General features: G+C 40.0%; 2 protein-coding genes across 28 annotated transcripts in view; one reads left to right on the top strand and one right to left on the bottom strand.

The window, feature by feature from the left end:
- LOC105829483 (RIMS-binding protein 2) overlaps nt 1-20,301 on the bottom strand; it is a 30,479-nt gene extending 10,178 nt beyond the window's left edge. For 6 of the 23 annotated variants that reach the window (XM_036293207.1, XM_036293209.1, XM_036293211.1 and 3 more), the window contains exons 1-15: nt 15,535-15,717; nt 9,205-9,339; nt 7,230-7,564; nt 6,854-7,031; nt 6,172-6,636; nt 5,584-5,890; nt 4,840-5,423; nt 4,536-4,662; nt 3,704-3,912; nt 2,903-3,307; nt 2,123-2,672; nt 1,777-1,992; nt 1,253-1,467; nt 690-926; nt 245-503 (exon numbers count right to left, since the gene is read on the bottom strand). In XM_036293207.1, the coding sequence (XP_036149100.1) occupies nt 245-503; nt 690-926; nt 1,253-1,467; nt 1,777-1,992; nt 2,123-2,672; nt 2,903-3,307; nt 3,704-3,912; nt 4,536-4,662; nt 4,840-5,423; nt 5,584-5,890; nt 6,172-6,636; nt 6,854-7,031; nt 7,230-7,564; nt 9,205-9,339; nt 15,535-15,702 (4,390 nt within the window). In that variant the 5' untranslated portion in view covers nt 15,703-15,717. Of the gene's footprint in view, nt 1-244; nt 504-689; nt 927-1,252; nt 1,468-1,776; nt 1,993-2,122; nt 2,673-2,902; nt 3,308-3,703; nt 3,913-4,535; nt 4,663-4,839; nt 5,424-5,583; nt 5,891-6,171; nt 6,637-6,853; nt 7,032-7,229; nt 7,565-9,204; nt 9,699-10,745; nt 11,481-13,782; nt 13,956-14,595; nt 14,733-15,049; nt 15,501-15,534; nt 15,718-20,282 lie in introns of those variants that run through there. The other 17 variants (XM_036293214.1, XM_028193945.2, XM_036293210.1 and 14 more) reach the window with 17 other exon arrangements.
- LOC105829486 (alpha-tocopherol transfer protein) lies at nt 14,236-21,592 on the top strand. 5 transcript variants are annotated; one of them, XM_036293225.1, is made up of 6 exons: nt 14,684-14,807; nt 18,166-18,642; nt 19,200-19,472; nt 20,298-20,661; nt 21,050-21,155; nt 21,291-21,592. In XM_036293225.1, exons 3-6 carry the CDS (start codon nt 19,201-19,203, stop codon nt 21,452-21,454), a joined length of 906 nt encoding a protein of 301 aa, XP_036149118.1. In that variant the 5' UTR covers nt 14,684-14,807; nt 18,166-18,642; nt 19,200; the 3' UTR covers nt 21,455-21,592. The 5 variants fall into 5 exon arrangements, with proteins under 5 accessions (XP_012523827.1, XP_036149118.1, XP_012523824.1 ...); XM_012668373.3 differs by lacking the exons at nt 14,684-14,807; nt 18,166-18,642 and adding an exon at nt 14,236-14,365; XM_012668370.3 differs by lacking the exon at nt 18,166-18,642 and having other exon boundaries at nt 14,686-14,807.
- The last annotated feature ends 1,618 nt before the right edge of the window (nt 21,593-23,210 follow it).

Raw genomic sequence — 23,210 nt, 5'->3', positions numbered from 1 at the left:
GCGGAAACACAAATTCGCTGCAAAGCCAAATAAAAATAAATACAAACATAATATTCTTAATTTTACTGAATATAACCGGATTTGCTATGACAACGTAAAATACGCAAGACCAGCAAACTTTTCTCCGTGCAGAACACATAGTCAATTTCGATGTTGTTTTGGCTTGAGGAGCTATTCATGCCCTGATAATTGGCACTATAGGGAGGATTTGATGTATATGAATGATATATGATTGCGTATTTACCTTTGCCACGTCGATGACCGGCCGGGGGTGGTTCCCGAGGAGGTGGCGGTGGCCCCCTTGCACCCGGCCCTTGGCTTTGGCCGCCGGGTCGCCTGCTACCCTGCGGCGGTTGTCCCTGATTCTGTCCGGGTGCTTCAGTGAGGAAATTACTCGGCACTAAACCACGCACGCCGTTCAACTCGCCCATGTAAAATCCGTCATCATCCATGTCACCGTAGACGTATATCTCGTTTCCAGTTTGGAACGTTAGTTCGACTTGCTGCGAAATTAAGGCAATTAATCAAACCATATAAAATATTATTAATTACTATATGAACATCTGGCAATTAATTAACTACACACAGTTAGAAAATTCTTAAGTCACCGATTGAACATGTGTACTTAAATAATATATACGAGTGATTTTTTAAAATTAAAATATTATTGAATATGATAAAAATCTTACAGCATCAACATTAGGGGATAATTCATGAGGGTCATAATCATAGAGGGCTATCATCTTCTTCACGGGCATGCTCGCATAAATGTCCCCCCATCTCTCATTTTGTGCGGGTCCTCTTCTACCAGGCTGTCCTTGACCCGGTGGATCTTTAAGCTCTTCTACCATGTTATAAGGAACATATCCTCGCCTACCGCGACACTCGCCCCAGTAAAAACCGTCAGCATCTTTTTCGCCGTATACCTGTAATATAAAAAATGTATAAAATTTTTTTCTCATATAATACAATGGTTTCTACAGACTTTACAGACAATAAAGAATAAATGAAGTATGAAATTGAATATACTTCAAGTCTTAAAAGTGTGTTTATAAAAAAGTTGACATGTATAAATATCTTTACGGAAAACATTTAATTTAAATGAAATAGTTTGAATATTTTTATTTAAATTTAATCTAAATTTAATTAAAATAATTAAATAGTCACAAATATTTAATGAGAATAATGCAAGATACAAAAATGTATCTTATATTATATTATCTTACATTATCTTATAGTAAAGGATAAGAACCTTAATGGTATCGCCTTCGGAAAATGGTAATTCTTCCTCGCATGCATCTGGATTCGGTGACATAGTCGTAGGATCATAGTCGAACAATGCCACGAACCACCGTTGCCTCTTGTTCATTTGTTGAGCTACATTCGGGGGATGACTTGCTCCACCTTGAGCCTGCGGTACTCGTCCACCGCGTCCATAAACTGGCCCTCTTCCTCTTTGAGATGCTCCTAAACAATATTCGAAAAAAGTTAACATGTGATTTATGGATTTATTTCATACACTTAAAATTGACAGACGATTATACAGCACAGGATTTGTACATATCACATCAAATACTTCAGCAGAGTACAGAGTCCGAGAGGAGAGAAGAATGCCATGTAAAGTATACATCATTCAGGAATTACCTTCAGAGTTGTAACATAAACAGTAATTTTTCGAAACAATTAGAATGGAAAAGGAAATTATTGTTAAATTAGAAATTGATGCAGAGAATGCAAAGAATTCCATCACAGCAACACAATGGCCATTATATCTACCCGTTTGGTCATAATAAGGGTCTTGCGGTCTACTGCTGGGACCGCTCATGCTAGGAGACCTATGTGCTCCAGGCGGGCCCTGAGGATCCATTTGCGCGCCATATCGATGTTGCGGGCCGTGATGCTGTGGTGGCATTCCCCGCGATCTACGCGTAGGATCGTCCTCCTCGCTATAATTTGCTTCACTTGCAGAATCTTTTGTGATTTCCGGAATTCCTAGACGAAATAATTGAAAAACGCGATTAAACAAAAGCAACAAATCGCACAGGGGAGCTTGAGTTATACGGTGGTCATTCATTGTCGCGAACCCAGATTCCCTTGCGTCTTTACATTTTTGGATATTTACCCATCTGAGGAATGCTCTGTCCGGGATAAATCTCCTTGTCAGAGAGATTCTCGTCTGTCTCGATGATAACTTGACCGTGGGCGTCTACCCTGTTGCTCACATGTCGTCGCATGTGCGAGGGCACGGGCGCATTCGGCGGATATCGTTGACTCACGCCGCCGACCATACGATGGCGATTGGGATCGTCCTGCTGAGGACCCATAGTGGACTGTGGCGGTTGCCGTTGATCTACCATGTGTGGGAGTCCATGGGATGGCGGCATGTGAGGGACAGCGGCAGCAGCACCACCTCTAAGCACGCTGCAGGGTATCGCTGTTGCGCAACTATCGCCCGATTGACTCTCCCTGCTCTTAGTCCTAACGGTGATATGCTTCGGGTTGAGACCCATGAGCTTGTGTATATCAACGAGCGCGTGATCGCCGGTAGGGCTGTCAACGTCGGTGACCTTCTTACCATCGGCATACACCGCGTAACCGGTGACGGCCGAACCGTTTAGGGCAACAGGCTGCCAGGTCACTAGCAAAGTGCCGTCCTGCGGTCCAGCCTCCACCTGAAAATTGAATAATATTACGTATTAGAGTCCAGAAAACTTTTCTTAAAGAATCCTTGACAGAAACTCCAAAAAGCCTTATCTCTCTAATACTGTTGAAATTTTACTCCATTCCTGGAAACTTCACCATTTAATGTTGCTCTCAGAATTTTTATTTTAATTCTAGAAAATTTTAAAATTGTAAGATTTAAATGTAGATATATATAAAATGAGATTATATTTATATTAACCTGGATATCGACCGGAGGATCCGGCAATCCTTTGGGCAACGTTTTAAAGTGGACATGACAGGCTAGGTTGTTTGCCGCTTGAGTATTTTGGTCCTCAAAATGTGTCGCCCGCAGATTCTTCGCCTTGACGGTCACCCTGTATATCGTCGACGGAGCCAGGCCAGTAATGGTATGTCTGTAGACGCCCGGCTTTACAGTTCTCACTTCCACGTTGTTCACACAGACAACATGCTGATGGTTACTGTTACTGGGTAGCCAGGATATCACAGCACTAGTCGCCGTTACGTTCGATGCTTTGACGGCAGTCGGACCTAACGCGATGTCTTTGCCGATCACCATCGTGCAAGCGGCATCGCGTGACGTCCTTCTCGAATGCGTAACCGAACGCACGCTTATCCTGTGCGGCTGCATCAGTGAAAGAACAATTTCCAGATAATTAAAATGAGTTACACAAGCAAAGATAGATTTGGTATTTTTGCACAAGTCCTTTATTCTGTTACATTTCCTGAAATCTTAGAGCTATTTAAATTTATATCCAGTATAAGAAATTTAAGATAATTAATTTTTTATATGAAGAACTTTATATCGCATATAAGTAATTTTCTTTCTTATTCATTAAACATCACACATGTTTTATAGTAGGTAATTGTGTAATGCGTATTAATTAATAATTTAATCATTATATTACTTAATAATAATAATAAGTAATTATAACTTTAATTAAAATTCTAAATTTTTCTTTACATTGTGTATTTATGTAAATTCTTTGGAATTTAACGGTTGAAGATTTTTATTACGAACCCGTGTAGAATCAACTCCTTCCACTAAAGCCCTAGTCCTCTCGGTAGCTTTCACTGTGACCTTTAGCACGCCGTCCACGTAGACGTGATAAGATTCGAGTTGGTGCGTGTTGTCAGGCGCAGTCCATCCGATCAGCACGCTCTTGTTGAGTTGCCGCTCAAGTGTGAGGTGCTGCGGCGCCGGAACTAGGTCCGAAAACATGTAGACTTCTTCAGGAAGAAAAGACAAAGACAAAGCCTAGCTGTAGCTAAGGATCTCTCACTATTGTCTATCTCTTTAAGCCAGCCTAAATCCAGCCAACACTTAACACAGTGCAACGGATTCGGTTTTCTCTGTGTTCCCCATTTTATTTCGTGAATATTCACTCCGTGAAAACCGGGATTCAGGCGTGAACGTTTACTGTGTGACGTCTATAGACCTCTTGTTCCGAATTATCAACATGTGACAAATAATGCAAAGGAAGAAGCTACAGGAACACACCGAGGATAATTTGGTATTGTCTCTTAGGATATTTTTATTAGGGTAGGAAATTAAACATACATGCGCACACATCAAGCAGAATCGACAAATCATGAAAACAAGATTTTTTTTCTAGGGAATAATTTTTATAGTTTCATGGATCGCGTTATTTTAGAGAAACCTCAAGAAAACGTTTCAAACACATTGCTAAAAGCGGATTTGGTTTTTTCTAGAGGTAATGATCCAAGTACCATGTATACTACATATTTACTGGATTGTGAGAGTAGATCTTTCTATATTATTTAATTCAGTGTTAAAAACATGCATTACGCAAATTTTTGGAAATTTATGGAAATTGGTAAAGAATACTAACCTGGCGGTTCCTGCTCATCTTCCTCCGCGATATTGTCAAGTTCCGCGTATGCGGTTAGTTCTGCTTGACGATTCCGATTTCCTTCTTCTAATGCGGCTAATTCTAAATCAATATCTTGTAGATAGCACTAGAAATAGATTAAATTACAATTATTATTTTTATCCACTCAACACTCTCTATAAATAAAGTTTTAATCAATAATAATATCAAAAATAACATTAATCCCATTTGTCGCAGAGATATAAATGCAAGTGGGATGCAAGCGCGGTTCGTTAAGTATCTCGTTAGCTCTCAAATTGCTCACTTGAGGAATATTCGTCGAGACGGAATCGTCTACGTCCCTGAGGCCGAGAACGGCTTGATGGAATTCTAGCAGATCGTCGCCTACCAACTTCTGCACGAAGTTAGCTGGCACTAGACCGCGTCTACCATCGAGCGTCTCCGCGTCCAGAAAGCCGTCCTCGTCGGGTTGGCCCCAGACCAAGAGGTAATCGCCACCTTGGACCGGTAGTTCTGCTTCCGGATTCGCGTTCGGCGAGTGTTGGAACGGCTCATAGCTGAAACGAGCTATGTAAACGTAACATCTGCCCTTGCCAGGCACGTCCAGCATGTCCACTTGACCCTCGGATATAATGTCCTCGGTGTTGGTCAGCCGGTCCAGAGGATTCGTTAGTATACTTGTGGGGATCTTCGGCATTTGCCTAGGGCCGAGAAAATGATGGCCGGTCACGGTACCGGGTGCGGTCGGCGAACTGGCACGCAAGCTCTGCTGAATCTGCTGGATAATAGCCTGCTGCTGAAGCTGATTTGCCTGCGACTGGGCGGAGAGTTGCTGCATCGCTTGTAGAGGATCGCCTATTGCTTGTAACAGGCCTCCCGAACTAGTACCTGCATAAGTACAGAATATAAAAAATATAAAAAATACTAGAAAATTTATTGTGATAATGTTATAGCTTATTTTTCTAAAATGTAAAAGTTTTTTATTGTTACTTTTTTAAAAATTTTGGAATAAAAATAATCTTTTAATGTGTGTTAATACGATTCTAACCTGAGCTTACGCCCGACGTCCCGAAAGCGTTGGTCCCGACGGTAGTGGAGTATGTCGATCCACTGGTAGCAAAAGTGCTCTGACCGGTGGAGTAAGGAAGAACGGACTGGGGTACGCTCGTGAGTCCCCCGAGGGTGGAATGAAAAGTGGTAGAATACAGCGGCAGCGAGGACAGCGTTGTCTGCGGGATGTTTGTTTGTGGCCCGGTGTAGTTATGATGCGCCAACTGGGTGTTGTAAGTGGTCGCGCCCGTGCTGTATGTTCCGTTTGGATGTGAGGCCATGGACAAACTAGGATATGTAGTTGCCTACGCGCGAAACAAATTAATCCTTATAAATTTTTTTTAACTTTTAATATTAATGATATTATAGAAGAAAAAGATTAAAAGCAGGTATACTCTTTATAAAAAATCGCGATGCTTGAATCAACATTAATTTCTAAGTGTTGAAATCCATTCTAGATAAATATTTGGTAAACTGTATACTGAAAACAGTCCTGTTCGTTCTATCTATAGGCCTCCAAGAATCCATTACTTCGTTTACCTGTTTATAAGAAAGTAATCATGATTGAATAATTAACGATACACACCTGTTGACTCCCATTCAACTGATAATTCTGGGCAGTCTGGGCAGGCTGTGTATAGTGAGGTATTACGCTCTGGCTGGCCGATGTCAGGTACGTGGTCGAGGCCGGATGCTGTTGCTGCTGTTGCGGTTGTTGCTGCTGCGGTTGTTGCTGTTGCTGAAGCGGTTGCTGATACGTTTGCGTGTGTGGATAGCTCTCCTGATATTGATTGCTTGTAAAGTGTGAAGTGTGCGTTTGTTTTTGTTGGGATGGTAGAACGCTTTGAGAATGGGAACTCGATATCTCATGCTGCGACTGTTGTTGCTGCTGGTACTGTTGAATTTTCTGTTGGAAAGCGGGCTGCGACTGACTACTAGAGAGTGACGGTGCTGGCGGAATCGGTTCGCTGTAGTGATATGGTGGTCCATTCGGGGTCAATGGAGGACAACCAGGCATCATCGGCGTTAATGGCATTGGTGAACCTGCGTACTGTTTGAATAAATCTTATCAATAATCAACAATACGCTGGAAACAGAAAAAGTATTAACACAGAAATTGCGATAAAAAAGTTGTTATTGAAAGAATTATACTTGTTAAAATTGATGTCAAATTTCTTTCCGTCTTTTTTAGTATCAATAAAGAGTAATAGTATCAATAAAGAAAAATTGTGTAATATTGTACAATATTATGCAAACGGATTACGTACGTGGCCCATTTGAGTAGGCATTCCCAGGTTGAGAGCGTGTGGATGAGGTGGATGCTGATGCTGACCGAGATTGGGAAGATTTTCTGAGCTGGACCTAAGGATGCCTTGCGTAGCCGAGGGTTGTTGTGTGGTTATCGTGCCGCGCGAGTGGTCCAATTCGTGCAATATTCTGCCGGCACTAAATTTATTTTAACTAATAAAAAATCTGTGCAAGATTCACTTACAAATAACACAGTTAAAAGAACTAACATCTATAGAAACTGAGATGCGTTTATACTTAAATATGCAAGAAAGGGCGGTAACTGTTGTACTTTGGTGAGTTCACAGAACCGATTTCTCACAATTGAAAAGATTCACATTCGCTCATTCCGCATACCTATTGTCCTGTTCGATCTTTGCAATGATTCTATCAATTTCGGAGCCGGCCGGCGGCCAAGTAGACGTCGGGACGTTCGCGGACGTGACGAGCCCTACTACGTGCCCCGGTCCTCTGCTACGTGCACGTCTTAAGCTGGTCAGTTCCAACGACAGCTCCTCGTGCTTGACCATCTGCAGCTCGGTCTTCTTCTCGAGCTCCCGGATCTTCGACTGCAACGCTTCGACCGATTCGGGACCTTGATAGCGTCCTGCTATCTTCTCCCGCAACTGGTTCTGTGCGTCCGCATGCTGCCTTTCCAGCTCCGCTCGCTGGGCTTCCGTCTCCCGCATTTGCTGAAATAATCAATCATTATGATTATTAGCATCATAAATAAATTCGTTAATATCCAATAAACAGAAGATATTTTTCAGCGCGTGACCTGTATGACGTTATGTAAATACGACATACGACAGCGATTTGCTAAGGTTGCGCCGACGTCTCGATTAGTGATGACTACATTATACATGCGATTTTATTGTTCTAAATCACGCAGTGAAATTATATGCAAGATAAATGTTTAAGTACTTTTATAAACGCTTGATGACTAAAAATAAAATTTAATTGCAATGTACACTTCATAGATCATATATCATATACAAATAAGGAATGACTCCACATTACAGTGCAGGAGTCTTTAAGCAATTTATATACATGATACTTTGCAGTTTAATAAGTAAGTTTTATAGTAGACTTTAATGTAATTTCATAGAGTTATTTAATGTCTCTCGCGTGGGTGGAGACAAGATAAAAAAGGAAAGAAATTAATTTCGCAAAAAACTTTGGTTTTAATAATCCAAAGCGATGTACAATTGAATGCGCAAGAATGTCACGTTCGTAATGACAAAAAGAAGGGAAAGAGAAGCTTTTGTGATCGAACTAATGTAATTTAGAATTACGTAGAAATCTCATGTAGAAAAAAATGGTATTAGGAAAAAAATAAGACATACGGATGGATCACATTTCCTTCGACATCTCCTCTTTAATAGCTTTTTTATCATTAGCCGGCGCGACGCCGATCGCTTTATAATCCGTAAAATTGCTTACCACTTCGCGAAATTAATTGCTCAATTATCTCAATTGCGACAGATCGAACTTCTGTCGGGTCAGTATTAATTTTCCGCGTACAGATTTCCGGGGAATCCGCTTCGAAGTCCGCACCGTCACGGTACCGTACAGGAGGACATAAATTACAGTCATTAACAAAGTTTAAGCAGTTTATTTAACGCGTGGCAAAGCCGCGAATTAAAAGTCTCCCCCGGAGAAGCGGAGCAATCGTTACCGCCGGAATGCATTAATAAAAACTTTTGTTTTTCATATTACGTACGCTTTATCGAGTGTCGGTCGAGAATGAAAGAGAGCTTTTCACGGGCCGCATTTTCATTGTCGGTGGTTTACACGTAACTTTCGCGCGCGCAAACACGCGTGTGTATATGTGCGTATATGGCTACGTGTGCGTATTGATTACATGCATATTACCTTTCCACGTAATCTGTTTAATTTCAAGGACTTTCAATTCGCGACACAGCGCAAGCACGCGTTTCGCGAATTCGTTACTTGTCACGCGGGATCTTTCATCTTTGGCAACTGCAAATTAACATCCTTCGCCGAAGATACTTTTCCGCAGACTTAAAATAACTTGGTTTTTCCCGATAAAAAAAAAATAAGACGCAGAAGTCTTACCCGAATAAAATAAAATAAAACAAAAAATTTTTTTAATTTTTTACAATTATTTCAAAAGATTTTATTTAATCAGAAATTAAGTAATCGTTAATAAACAATTAATAATTTTTCTCAAAATAAAGGAATGAGACGCGAAGGAAATAAATCGAGATAATAAATTCTTAAAATAGAATTCTAAAAATAGAAAGGCATGCAATTTTGTTTTGTCATATTGATTGCTAATGAATATAAAGCAACTCGATGTTTCTCTCACCTCCAGGATGGATTCGAGAACTGCGTCCTGCATGATGGTGGTTCTCGTGGAGGTGGTAGCCCCGACAGCGGATCCGGTACCGTGCAGCTGCGGAGCCTGAGGTGCCGTGGAAGCGCCACCTCCAACACCACAGCACTGCAACATCCCTGAAGTCTGAGACCCTCGCCAGTCTTTATCGCGGCCGGTCCCTATCGATCTAGCGTGTGTGTCTAGGAGCTATCTTAATTAATTGGGCGGCCTTTGCGCGGCCCGCCGAGCCGCGCCGCGCACCACACGACGACGATCCCGCACACACGACTAACCAGTGCGACTCTATTGCAGGGTAAAGGGGGATTCTTTCTTTATTTCTCCTGTCACGTGCGTATCCCGCCTCGGGGACGAACCGGAACTTGTTCTCGTAGCTCTCTCGGGAAACGGGGGAATCTCGCGTTTAAGGGGAACCAGCGTTCTTTTGCATCGAATCGGCTGATTCCTAGTTAGATATGGGATCATCCCTAGGAGAAAACGCACGTATGCAAAATATTTCTTAATTCATTAATCAGGAGTAACTCTCTCATTACGAGCTTATATTTTCAGATTCAGGAAACGTGAGATGGATGTTTAAAGAGAAAAATTATTGATGTGGTCGTTAGTCCACGAAATGCGAGGAATGTGTGTCCTAGCCAAATCGTATAGCCAAATATAGCGCGAATTAGGTTGCATTGATTTGGTCCTTCATTTGATAAAGTCATTCTCAAGCAATTTAATTTTCTTCTTATCTATTTTACGGAATGCTTTTAAATTAGATGTATTTTTGTAAGCCTTTTCCTCAAAGATAAATATAAAATATTAATTTAAAGGTCACGTTTTTTATTAAAAAAAGCTTTCTTCAGTCTGTCAAATAAAGGGCAGCTCCATGAATCAACTATCACATTAAGAGGGTATTTTAGTCTAGAGAACGAAAAAATGGCCTTGAAAATTAAAAAAAAAAAACACTTCACATATTTTTCTACACTTTTAAACATCTATTTGTATTACATATTTAGTAAATATCTACAAAGTAAGATGTATAAAATATATTAGTTTTTATATTACTTGAAACAAAAGCGCACCTCTAATAGTTATAACCGCTTTAGTGTTTTAAATTTAAACACTGTTTAATACTTAAGTATTATTATTTGAGTATTTAAAAACAAGAACAGAAATAAAACATTTTAATATTTTAAAATTAAACACCTCTTTTTGAGCAAAGTATCAGTTCTTTAACAAAATTAATTTTAATTTAATATGTATAAAAAAATTAATTTATAAATATCGCAATAATATTAATTCGGATAAACAAATACAAATTTTACATATGTAAAAAAATTGAAGTAGATATTAATTTAGTAGTTTTTGAAAATCGCCCAAATTAATTTAAAAAATGTTCATAAATTTACATAACATCAAACATTTATGGATTATATCAAAATTCATAGATATTTATAAGATATGTATAAGTAGAGTGAAAACGAAATTGTGCACAGCAGTTTTCTTCACAAAAATTCGCAAAAGAAAGCGACCTTTTTCATGCTTTAGATTAGAATATCCCCTTAAGAGCTGCTCTTGCTGCTGAATTCACTTCGAGAAGTTCTCTGTTAAGTGAGAAAGTCAATCGGCGCGATTATTGGCAACAGGTATCGGCACGAGGAGAATTCGATCGAGTTTGTAATCCTGTAGAAACCCTCGCTCCGGTTTGCGACTTCATGGTTGACGATCGCTGGCGCCCACAATGAGTCCAACCGACCGCGAACACGTACTTTAACACCACCGGCTCGGGCACAGCCAGGGAGTATTAACTACAGCGCGCGAGTTGCACAGTGCGATATTTCGTGTTAACGCGTCGCGTGCGGCCAAGTGCTGCTCGACCTGCGGTTTTTACACGAAAAAGCTGCCGCGATTGAGACCCACACAAACACACATATACACACACATACATGCACATGCACGCACATATGCGCCGTCACAGAATCTCATTAACGTATGCGTTTACGACGAGCGCGACACGTGCCTTATTATTCGCAGCTTCAGTTAGCGATTTACGCGCATCGTGGAGCTTCACACCCTCGTCCGATTATCTCCACGTCTGTACACCGAGATAAAAGTGAACTCGGTTAACTATCCCTCCTTTCCTTGCCTCCTACCTCCGATCATCGAAGATCAAATGTGACTTTTTTTAACACGATATTCGAATGTATCATCAGTCATCTAACGTTCGACGCGCAAAGAACACGCAAGGGGAAAAGTGTTGTTTTACCCTGCAAAAAATTAGATAAGGTAAATGTCTCAGTAACCAAACATGTAACTAAAGTTATTAACATGCAAAACATTTTTTAATTATCTCGAAATAATAAACATATGTTAAAACATATGCGTGAATTAATATACAAACAATTTAAAACGCTTGTCTTTATTGTATCTTAAATACTTGCTCTTACTGTTAATAAATTAATACAAAAAATATTATTTTAACAAACACGTAACATTTCTTAACAAATTTAAAATCATTATCATAATCTTTATTTAGTTGTGTTACAAATTTATTAATTATTTTTTAAAATAATTTTTATACGTAAAGTATTTAAAGATTACTATTAAATTTTAATATTGTAAAAAACACATTTATAATTAATAATAATAATAATAATAATATTTCTTTCTTTGAGTGTAGAAACATGTTCACTGAAACATTTATCTTAAGAACTTTTCACGAATATTTTTAAGTATTTTAAAGTCGTGAATTAAAGAAATGTATATCGACAAAGATATATTGAATCTATAAGTTCTACATGAGAAAAATTAAATGATCTGTAATAAACGTTTGTTATCAATAGAATTAAATGCGATAATTGATGTAAGAGCGTTGTAAAAATTATTCGCGCACACCGTGTCATTGACAATGAAACACAAAGAGAACACATCTACGCCAAACGCAGCCTCTCATTTTCCTTCTCTTTCATCGCCTTCCTATTAATACGTTTAATGGCAACTCTCTCTCTTTCTCTCTCTCCCTTTCTATACGCTTCCATGCTCTGATACTATTTAATTGCCGTGTATGCTCCCGCTTTGTTTCTCTTTCTCCCGACACTAACGGACACGATGAAAGCGACGATCAGGAAATTATCCGCTTTTCTGCCACGCAAGTTCATGAACGCGTTGACAGACAATTGGTGCTGTTACAATGTACACAGAGGAACAAAATGTGATAAAACGAAGTACGATACGAGAATCAAAGAATCGATAACGTCCTGAAATAACCGAGTGGTGAAAAAATAAAGCTTCGCGCGTGCATACAGAATATTAAAAAAAAAGTTAAAGATAAGTTCGTGTGTATTACGCGAATATTTGTCATCGCAAATTAACGAGTGCAATTCCACAAGAGAAAATATCAAATCTTTCTTATGATAGAAAAACCGTTCCCGATCCCTCTATCACGCATCGCGAGTTATAATACCAGACTCTTATATTAGTGCCGAATTATCGATTTTATTCTGCCGCACGCGGTTCAGCTCTCGCGGCTTAAGTAAATACATCTTATCGCTTACTTCATGGCTACTTTGTTCTTCGCAGCGCAGAATTTCTTTCGCTCGTTAACCCTTTAATGTACCTCGAAGCGATTGTTGAAAGTGGACCGATTAAGGTTGATTGAACAATTGAAAGCGTTGAGTCTAAATAACGGAGTTATATAAACATACATACAAAATTTCAAAAAATTCTAAAATTTTTATTAGAAAAACTTGCAAGAATAATCCACTATTCATTGTCACTTACACATATTAATCCGTAAATACTCATGTGAGATTCAAACTGACATACAAGCTAAATGAATTTACTAATTAAATATGTTACATAACAAATTATTTTTAACCAATGGTAATTGAGATTAGAATCAATAATATAAATAACACAATTAAACGAAGAAGAATTCTATTTTTTGACGAACCTTGATACTTAATAATATTTGTGGGAATTTTTACAATTTCCAGGTCATGCAAAATATATTAAAAAATATAAATTTCTTGTTAATTTTTAATGTTCGAATATTACTCTTTTATATTTAAAACATGTCGTAGTTTATAATTATTCATTAACAAAATCATCAATAAAAGTAAAAACACATAAAAAAGTCGCACGAGCATTTACGGATTAAAATATTTAATATTCAAATAAATATTTATTTTTCAAGTTCGTAAAAGAATTTGTTTTGCAGACGTAAAAAGTTCTTTCACAACTTTTTTGCAGAGTAAAACATGCTGATCAGTTATACGGCAATAAAATGAAAATTTCTTTGATGGAACGAGTTCTTTGGGATACTTTTGGATGCTTAGTTTAGCTATGAAGAGCACGTCGCCGCGGGAAATCGATATCACAAAATTTTATGAATCTGATAACAACACGGAGCGTAGCAAAGCTATGGAAATAGATAAAAGCAACCTCGTTGCAACGAAATAACTGAAAATGAGTGTGCAAATGGAAAGAAATGTACGAAAGTAGCATAGAGCGAGACAGATGAAGAAAGATGGAGAAGCGACGATAAGAAGAGATGGTAAGAAATCCTACCGGGTGCTGGCTGATAACGATTCGATCCAAGATGCGGATGAGAAGTGTTACACGTTAACAGACGGATCGCGATATTGAGGAATACCTCGATGGCGGACGAGATAACGACCGATACACGACGAGATAAACGAGTGGAAAGAGGCACTCTCGTCAAACTCGTGGAAGGTGAAAAAGTCTGAAGAAGAAGTCTCGCTTTGATCGCTCTTTGTGGAAGAGTCAAGGAGAAACAAAGAGTTAGCGAGAAAAAGAGGTTCCGCTAAAACACTGCACTTCTGGTCACTAAAAGCCAGCCCTCGACGACGAGTCGGACTGAGGCTGTCCACCTCCGGATCACTTTGGCACCTTGACACTCGACGCGCGGCTCGAGTATCGAGCCTCGTGCAAGTCGCCGAAAGTTGCCAGTCAGAAAAACAACCAGCCGAGAGAAACAGCGGTGGCGATGGAGGACGGGGTTGGAGGAAAGACCACGCGCGCGATTGGAAACGGGGAGAACGAGGAGCACCAGACACGGAACGACTTTCCCGGCGGGGGCACAACTTGAGTGGCCACGGCACTGCTTATTGATCTCACTAAAGGGCGAAAGGTACGTAGCGTACATGTGCACCCGGTGCGCACCGGACACCACTGCACGGCGGGCACGTAGTGCAACCACTGTCGCGAGCAGCGGTGGTGGTGACGGCAGCGACGACGACGGCGGTGGTGGTGGCGGCGACACCACCGACACTCCACGATTATCGTCCGCCATACTGGTTCGCCGTCGTCCCGGTGCCGCTGCTGCCGCTACCGTCGTCGTCGTCGCTGCCACCCTCGTACCTATCACTGACACTTTTTCGCGACAGACTGTCACTGTGAGCTTCGACACGTTGCTAAGCTTGTGGGTCGACCGGACCAGACAAAAAGTTCACTTCCAGGAACACGTCTCGCATACATTCGGAGGTGCCGCTCGCGTTCGGTGACACTCATTCACTTGTCGCCTCTTCGATGGCTCGGTCGTCAGATGTCGGACCGACGATGTCGAAATCGAGGTTTCCTTTTACCTCTATTCGCACACTTCATCCTTCAAGCAATCCTCTCTTTCTCTCTCCGTCGCTCGTTCTCTCACTCTCTCTCTCTCTCACACACACACACACACACACACACACACACACACACACACACACGCGCGCGCGCGCACGCACACACACACACACACACACATTCACCCTCACACTCGTGCCTGACTCGCACCAGCTTCCACTCTATCTCTCTTCATCGACGCGACACTTACGATGACCGAATCGAAGGGATTGTGGCAGGCCAGGGCTGCTGCTGCTGATGAGCGAACTCTCCTCGGTACTCGCCAAGCTTTTTCACTCGGCTATCATCCCGTACAACCCCCAAGATCTGCTCGGCCGTGGAAGGCAGGCAGGGCTGCTGGAGTCGGGGGTAGGGGGTGATGGTGGTGGTCGCTCGCCGCTGTCGGGGGGAGGGGGTGCTGGGTGGGGGTACAACGGCCCGTGGGGCGGAGGTGTACCTCCGGTACGACGTACAAGGGACGAAGGCAGGCGGACGGGGGTGGTGCGCGCGGAGAGGGCAAACGCGCGCGCCAGGACGCGCGCGAGAAGCGTCGAAGGGGTGGTTGGAAAGGCGACCGGGGGAATTGGGAGGATAGGAGGGTAGGAGCTCCCGTCACCACCAGATATGGGTCACTCGCGATCGATACCGATATAGAGTCGCTGTATCGCCGGAGTCCGTCGCACGATCTTCCCTTACCTGGGGGAATGGAAAGTGGTCCTTCTCCCCCCTTGCTTGCCTCCCTCGTCGCTTCGGCTCGCTCGCGATATTATCAGCGGCGACGAGGAGGAAGAGAGAGGGAAGTCGACCGGCCGCGCGATGATTCGCGCCCGGCGTTAAAGGGGTTCGATCGACCGTGCCAAACATGGCGGCATCGCCACCCTGGTGGCCGATACCCTGGAAGTCTAGTAACTTGGCGAAATGGTTCGCGTCGTGGCTACATGGGGGTGTAGCTTTCACAAAAGACCAATCAATACGCAAGAGGTGATCCTACGATATCTCTACTCTCTCTCGCTCTCATTGTCACTCCTTCTCTCTTGCCTCTCTTTCTTTGTTTTTCCCTCTCTCGCTCTCTCCTCACCAAACTCTCCCGCTACCGACTCTCCATCCCCGTTTGCTCTCCCTCTCTTTTGCCTCCCGCCTACATCTATTTCATTTATCTAGCTCTGTTCCTCGACTCCCTTCTATTCGTTTCATTCTAACTCGTCGCACTTTCTCTTCTCGCACGATTTTTCTCTCGTGGGCGAATAAGTCAATGTGGAATGACACAGAGCGAGAGAAAGGAGGGAATTCGAGATTCAAAGAAATAGTCTAATTTTAACGCGGCGTTGCACGCATGTACGGCTGTCCAAAATTTCTCCGTGCGGAAGAGACGACAGTACCTCCCTCGCGGTCTAAAACGATCTTGCCGTATCATCAGGAACGTACCAACTTCGCCCCCGTAGCAATTTCAAAGTATTCTTCATGCCAGTTGAAAATCTCATAAGATGATTACGTTACCGTTGGTTATATCAATCGGCGAAGATTTGCATCATCTTCCGTTCAATTTTTACTCTTCGCAACAGAATGTAATAGTTTCAGACATTTTAATAAATTCATAAAAGAATGTTAATTTACTTGAAAAAATTATCGTTATTAACTCAATGACGGCATGCAGTTAATGGTGGAGAAGTAATGAAGCATTGTTGGGAGCCTTGGCACATTGCCACGCGGACTAACAAGAATGCAATTTCCTGCAGTTACGTTGCCGCATCGTTAAAAGAATTATCTATACGTAAATAATAGTCTACATTTAACAGTCATGCTTCTGATCACAGATATGGTTAAATAAGTTCACATGTAAGAGGGGAGAGTCCCGTTGTGTGTGTGTGTGTGTGTGTTTGTGTGTGTGATGCGGCGAGAAAATTGGACCACGTCGCGACGCCGATGGCCGCCACTGCGATTCAGGACTTGACGCGACGCTGCGCAGGCGTCCGTTGACGTCATCGGGTCTAAGGCACGGGGTGTTATACGCTTATCAATGAACGTACGACGCCTACGGCGAGTACCTGTTCTCCGGCCAGCGCAGCACCGGCGAACACACCCTCCGCCGATCCTCCCTTACTCACCGCCCTTGCGACCGCGTGCCCTACGTGCCCATTCTCGTCGGTAGCCTTGCGCTACCTGATCACCGTTCATCAGCCAGTTGTATGAGAGAGCGAGGGATGAAAGCCGATGGTGCGATACTCCCACGACCCATTTTCTCGCATAGTACAATCTGATCGAAATGTAGATGAATAGAAACTTCTTACTTTCTCTTAATTTTTTATAAATATAAATTATACTTATCGTTACGAAATAAAATCTCGTTTGAAAATTAAAATATTCAAAAAGTATTAGCTCTAACTTCTAAAGATGATGAAAGACCGTATAAATTCCTTTTAGAAATTATATAATAGCGTTGCAATAATCAATATTAAAATTTGCATAAAGAGTTCAACGTTAGTAGTAGACTTGCATGTTTTTGTGCAATACTCCACACAGCGAAACTCTCTTATTTTCAATAGCCACCGCTCGATGCATACCTGCACTTCCCCCATTGAGTAATTTGAAGCTCGAATCGATCACCGGACCGCGCGATTTGCCCTTAATCAAACGAGCCGCGTCAGCATCGCTGCGTTGTCCAATCGAACGTTCACTGATAATCAACAATTAGAAACGTCGCGTAAAATATTGTACTTTTAATGAAGATAAACAGATCGTATATATTTTTTCAAATTTAATAAATTAATTTTGATATATTTTTAATTAATGCTCGTAAAAATAATTTGGAAAAATAAATGTAAATTTCAATAATTATCACAATTACGTAAATACGTAATATAGTTTACTGGCGAGAAAAAACTTTCTCCCCGCCTTGTGCCAGTGCGATTTTAACGGAAGATTGCACGTTTGAGGATATCCGCCAATCTCGATATACGCGCTTTCCCTTTCACACTTTTCACTCTCCGTGAAATGTATCTCGGTGATCATAGTTATCAGACTCCAGCGAGTTAAATTACATAAATTTCTTCCCAAGTCATAGCCTGTAAATAAAATAATTTTTAAAATAGTCAATTGCCAGAAATAAAACTATTTTTCGATTTAAGAGACTTTTAGATGTGTGTGTGTGTGTGTGTGTGTGTGTGTGTGTGTGTGTAAGTTTTAATCGTTTCTCTAAAAAATATATAAATATATAAAATCGTATGTATATTATATATATATCTTTTTTTGTAATATAAAAAAATTTCTATTTCTATTTTGAATTTAAACAATATCTCTATTATTTCTACATTTTATTTTTCATTTTAGGGTCTTTTTGTGCAACAAGCGCTTACGCTTTATAACATCATTCTTCTTATACCAGTTTATTTTTTCATTACGTAACGTCGAAACGCAACCGGTTTCAATACACGCAAGCAGAGGTATTTTTCCTCACTATGCGCGAGCCTGCTGCAATAATTCGATGCAACCGCCGCTGGTGCGGAGTTAGACCGCGAACTGCAGTCGCGCGCGGTTCAATCGCTGAATGTGTACTCCCTAGTGCAAATAAAATACTTTGAGTACAAGTTCTTTAAACAATTCAACGATCTAATTGTGATTCAAAAGAAGGTGCAGAAAATCAGATAATTGTAAAAAATATTTGTAAAAGTTTACATAAATCGAGCGTTATCAAATTCATCAATATCACTTTCGTGAAAAATAAAAGCAAATTAGATTCTATGCGTGATTAATCAATCCTGGCGAAGAAATCGATTTCAAGCACGATCTTAGACAACGTTCCTTCAGGTAAAAAAATAATCCGTACAGTATAACACGTGACGAGAATTAAAATTATGAAAATATATTAAAGTCAACTTGACATACAAATATGTTTTGTGTTTGCATAGCAAAAATTTTTTCTTACATTTTCATTATGCTTTCAATCAAAAATTATACTGAGAGCGGCGGAGCATACTCGGTTGTTGCCGGAATTCTATCAACATAATACGTAACACAATTTAATGTCTTGGCAGATTCAATCGGAGTACATGAATTGGAGTACTCTACAATACTATTTTTGAAATATGAAATATAATTTTGGAAACAATTTTAATTCTAGTCCCTGAGAACGTGCAAAAGTAATTAATGTAACGCCACTCGAGCGAGATTACATACCAGTTATTCGTAAGCGACGACTCTTACGTTTGTGGTGAAAGTTTCATCGCGCGGGAAACTTCTGGACCACGTTTCAGCCGCGTTGAGAAGGCAAACGTGCTATTTTAATTTTAATAGATCGTTTCCTTCCAACAAAATGTTTAATGGGATGGTTACACTATATCTGTGGTTTTTTTTTTTTTTCGTAGGATGAAGTTCGGTCACACGATTGACGAATCGCGAAAAATGTATCCGGAGATCACGGACGAGCTTTTGGAGAATCTGCAAAAATGGGCGAAAGATCGAGGCCTTCCCAAAATTCCCGAGGAGCAATTGGCGTTATTCGCGCACAGTTGTTACTTCGACATGGAAGCGACGAAACGATGCATGGACATTTATTACAAAATGCGAGTCACGGTCCCGGAATTCTTTAGTGATAGAGATATCAGCCTCGACTATCTGCAACACTCTTTAAAAACCTTGTATGTACGCTTAAATATGTATAGATAAACCTTTGTAGCTTAACTAAAGATTAAATAACGTGAAAGAAAAGCTTTGTTTCCCAAGTAAAGGGGAGTTTTATCTATCTCGTGTCACGCATGTACAGTTTTCACGTTGATATGGGAAATCGCGGTGGTAACCCGAACAAATCTTTAACGTTCATTTATGCGAGTCGAGTTCGTCGATTCGACACGATCATCTTAACGAACGTATTATTCGATACGCTTGTTTTCCGATGCGATGATTGCAACATGGACAAAGAACGATTTTCTGCCCCGATCAAAGCCTTCTTCTCTTTCAATCCATTTTGCCCTCCATTCTATACTGCGCATACAAATTGTGCGCCTGGCTGCCAATAGTACCTTGCAAAAATTGCAGCGATAAAGATACCTAATACGGTCGCATTAGGTATCTTTATCGCTGCAATTTTTCCACGTTGCACAACTACGGCATGTTCCATTTGGTACCATCGCGATCCTGCTATGATCGAGGAGGATCCTTTTACTTTTACTTTCTTGCCTTTTCTAGCTCTCGCAAAGACGGATTTTAATAACGTTTGTACTCAGCGTTAATTAAATTATTCCTCACTTCTCATTTCGTTCAGCCCAAAAATTCCGTTGTTATGTAAAGCAGAGAAATTGAATATACAACTCTTGTTCTAGTATTCTAATATACTACTCTTGTTCTTTTAGATACAATTATTAAACTTTTAATAAGTTATAAAATAATTGCAATATTTATATATTTATTATTATAAAAGTTACAATATAATAAAAAAAAGTTTCACTCACTGTGGGAGTTTGTAGGGAATTTGTGACGCTTCCCAAACCCGATCGAGACGGTAATCGGATAATTTTTCATCGGCTGGCGGATTCACGGCCGTCCCAGTACGTATTCAACGACGGCATCAAGCTGCTGCTGATGTCTATCGACGGGAGCCTTTACACGAACGGCTGCTCGCCCGGGTACATATTTCTCTTCGACATGAACGGCGTGAGACTCGGTCACTTGCCCAAACTGTCGATAAACAGCATCCGCAGGTTCTTCGAGTACCTGCAGGAAGCCATGCCGGTGAGACTCAAAGCCATGCACGTGCTGAACGCAGTCTGGTTCATGGATAAGGTGCTCGCGCTTATTAAACCGTTCATGAAGCGAGAGTTTTACGAAATGGTAAATTGACTTCTAATTTTCGACCGATACATGCATCACTTTGACAAAAAGATCAAAATTAATGGAACTATAAGAAAAATTTCTTTGCGAATAAGATAAAACATCTATTTATTAACAAAGTGAGTTAATTACATTTTATTTTGCTGGAAAATTTCTCAATCGCCATGCTTTTTTCGACTATCAAATTTTAATTTAATCGATTCATTTGAGAAGAACCGGTATTATACATAATCAAATATCTATGCATGCATTTGTACGCGTGAATTGTGCACTTCTATTAACATTATGAATACGTTGACATTTATGGTCTCATATGCATCCGACACGTGCAGTCACGTCGGAGGTTTACAAGTTAATTGACTTTAACTTTCGTCACTCGCCTTCGTAGCTTCACCTTTACACGGGTGACGTCTCCGACGTGTATCCTCATATACCGCCCGAATGTCTACCGAAGGACTTTGGTGGGGAATTGGACTATGTCGCAAACCTTCACAGTAAGTACACATTGCGCAACGGCAAATAGCGTCGAGATATCGGCGACAACACGTTTTATGAATTAGAATCTTCATAGAAGACTAACTTGGTAAATATCAATATTGTACATTAATATTGATCGTTTTAATTTTCAGAAGCGCACAGCATGAAGCTGGATCAGTTGCGAAGTTATTTTCGGGAGGAGGAAGCTCTGTTTCGCTGTTATTCGCCAGACAATAAAAAGATGACGAGTCAAAAAATCGTGTCGGATGAGATCGAGAATTCAAAAAACCATTACGATGAAATCTTAAACGCGTAAATAAGTATTGTCGGTTAGTTTATGGGCAATGTGCAGGTGTAATAAATAGCGTAAGCTACTTACCGATATAATGTACAGTTAAAGACAAAAATAAAATTGCATAGCGTCATTATCGTGACGCTTTCTAATTCTCATGCATGACTTCTCGTGGATAATTGCGTCCTTGAATTCAAAAGAGATGTCATCTGCTCCTCAGTTTTCCTCCTTTCTACATATTTATCCGAAATTAAATATGTATGTATAAGAAAAACTAAAGATTATTTCCAAGGTTCCTTAAAAATCTTCTCTAAAAAAATTAATAAAAACTATTTGAAAATTACTTGCAAATTATCTGGGTGCATTATTTCGTTTCAGAACTGCGTATTAATTCTAAATAAAAATTAATTTTATTTTGAATTTAAAACAGAAATTATGTAAAATAACACTTTAAAAAAGTAGCACAAAAATGTTCACTTCATATGATACTCGGAATCCGCCTCATATGAAAAAACTTGGAAAGATAGACGTAGACTTTCTCGATATAGTATTTCTAAAAAGTCGTAATAAAATTCTGAAAAATTTTTCATCAAAATAATAAATTGCAAATTTAAAATTTTCAATTCACTAACAAGGGAACCTCGCGAACTCGAAAATTCATATTTTATTGAAACTTGACATAAATGTAAAGAGGGTAAATACATGAATTTAGAATAAACTGACAATTGCATAAAATATCGAATTTTTACAATACACAGAGTGTTGTAAAAAATAATTTCTGTAATAGGCTGACAATTGCGGAAAATAATGAATTTTTACATTATTATATTAATATATTAATTTAACTACATTAATATAATAATAATAGATACTAATTTTTTAAATGAATCTATTTATTAAGATTTATTTATTAAGATATATCTATTTATTAACAAAATTAATATCTATTTATTATCTATTTAACAAAACATAAAAGCTAAAAATCGCGTATTGTGTTGGAAAATTTCTGTTGGTAAATACGAGTGGCATGGATAATTATCTATGGTCCGTAAAGTTGGCAGGATCATTATCGACTGTACATTAATTATTGATATTTTGTAATTATTGACATTAAAAAAAAACCTTCCGACAAAATTTAAATTTTCAAAGACTGTCAAAGTATCAATATCAGAATCAGCAAAACACAATCTGATAAAAGGTGACACTAACTAAAATTTTAAAGACAAAGAATTTTGTGTCCGAAGGTTCGAAATGCAAAAATCCAAACTTATAAATCAATAAAATGTCAGAATTTAACGCGATGGAAGTCGCAATTTCGCAATTTCTAATCATTGCAATGTTTTTTTTCATTATATTTTAACTAGCCCAGCTGGGTCACAAAATGCTTACGCCATCTATAAAGACTATTCTTTGGGAAAAAGGAAGAATCAGAATAGACTCGAGTGGGAATTCTCGACCTCTACAGCATCTACAGGATCGTAATGCACATACGGTTCACGCGCTCGTCAAATCATGTTTACATTCATTTTGCACATAACCTTAGCGGATCCTCCGAGCGCCGTGGAGCAAAATATCTTGCTGATATCCACGTAGTCTCGGAGATACTCGGTCCGTTATCAGCTGGCGATGCCGAACATTGTTGAGTCGACGCCACTCGATCCCCTCAGTCTTGTCTCGTGTGATCGCGTACTCGACAATTTTTCGATCTCGGAGCAACGCCGGCTGACAACATTAGCATATTAACACAACACAGTGAGATTATGCAAAGAAATTAACAATT

The sequence above is a fragment of the Monomorium pharaonis genome, chromosome 10 (assembly GCF_013373865.1).
Source record: "Monomorium pharaonis isolate MP-MQ-018 chromosome 10, ASM1337386v2, whole genome shotgun sequence".
NCBI classification, from domain to species: domain Eukaryota; kingdom Metazoa; phylum Arthropoda; class Insecta; order Hymenoptera; family Formicidae; genus Monomorium; species Monomorium pharaonis.
This window is presented reverse-complemented; position numbering and strand designations above follow the sequence as displayed.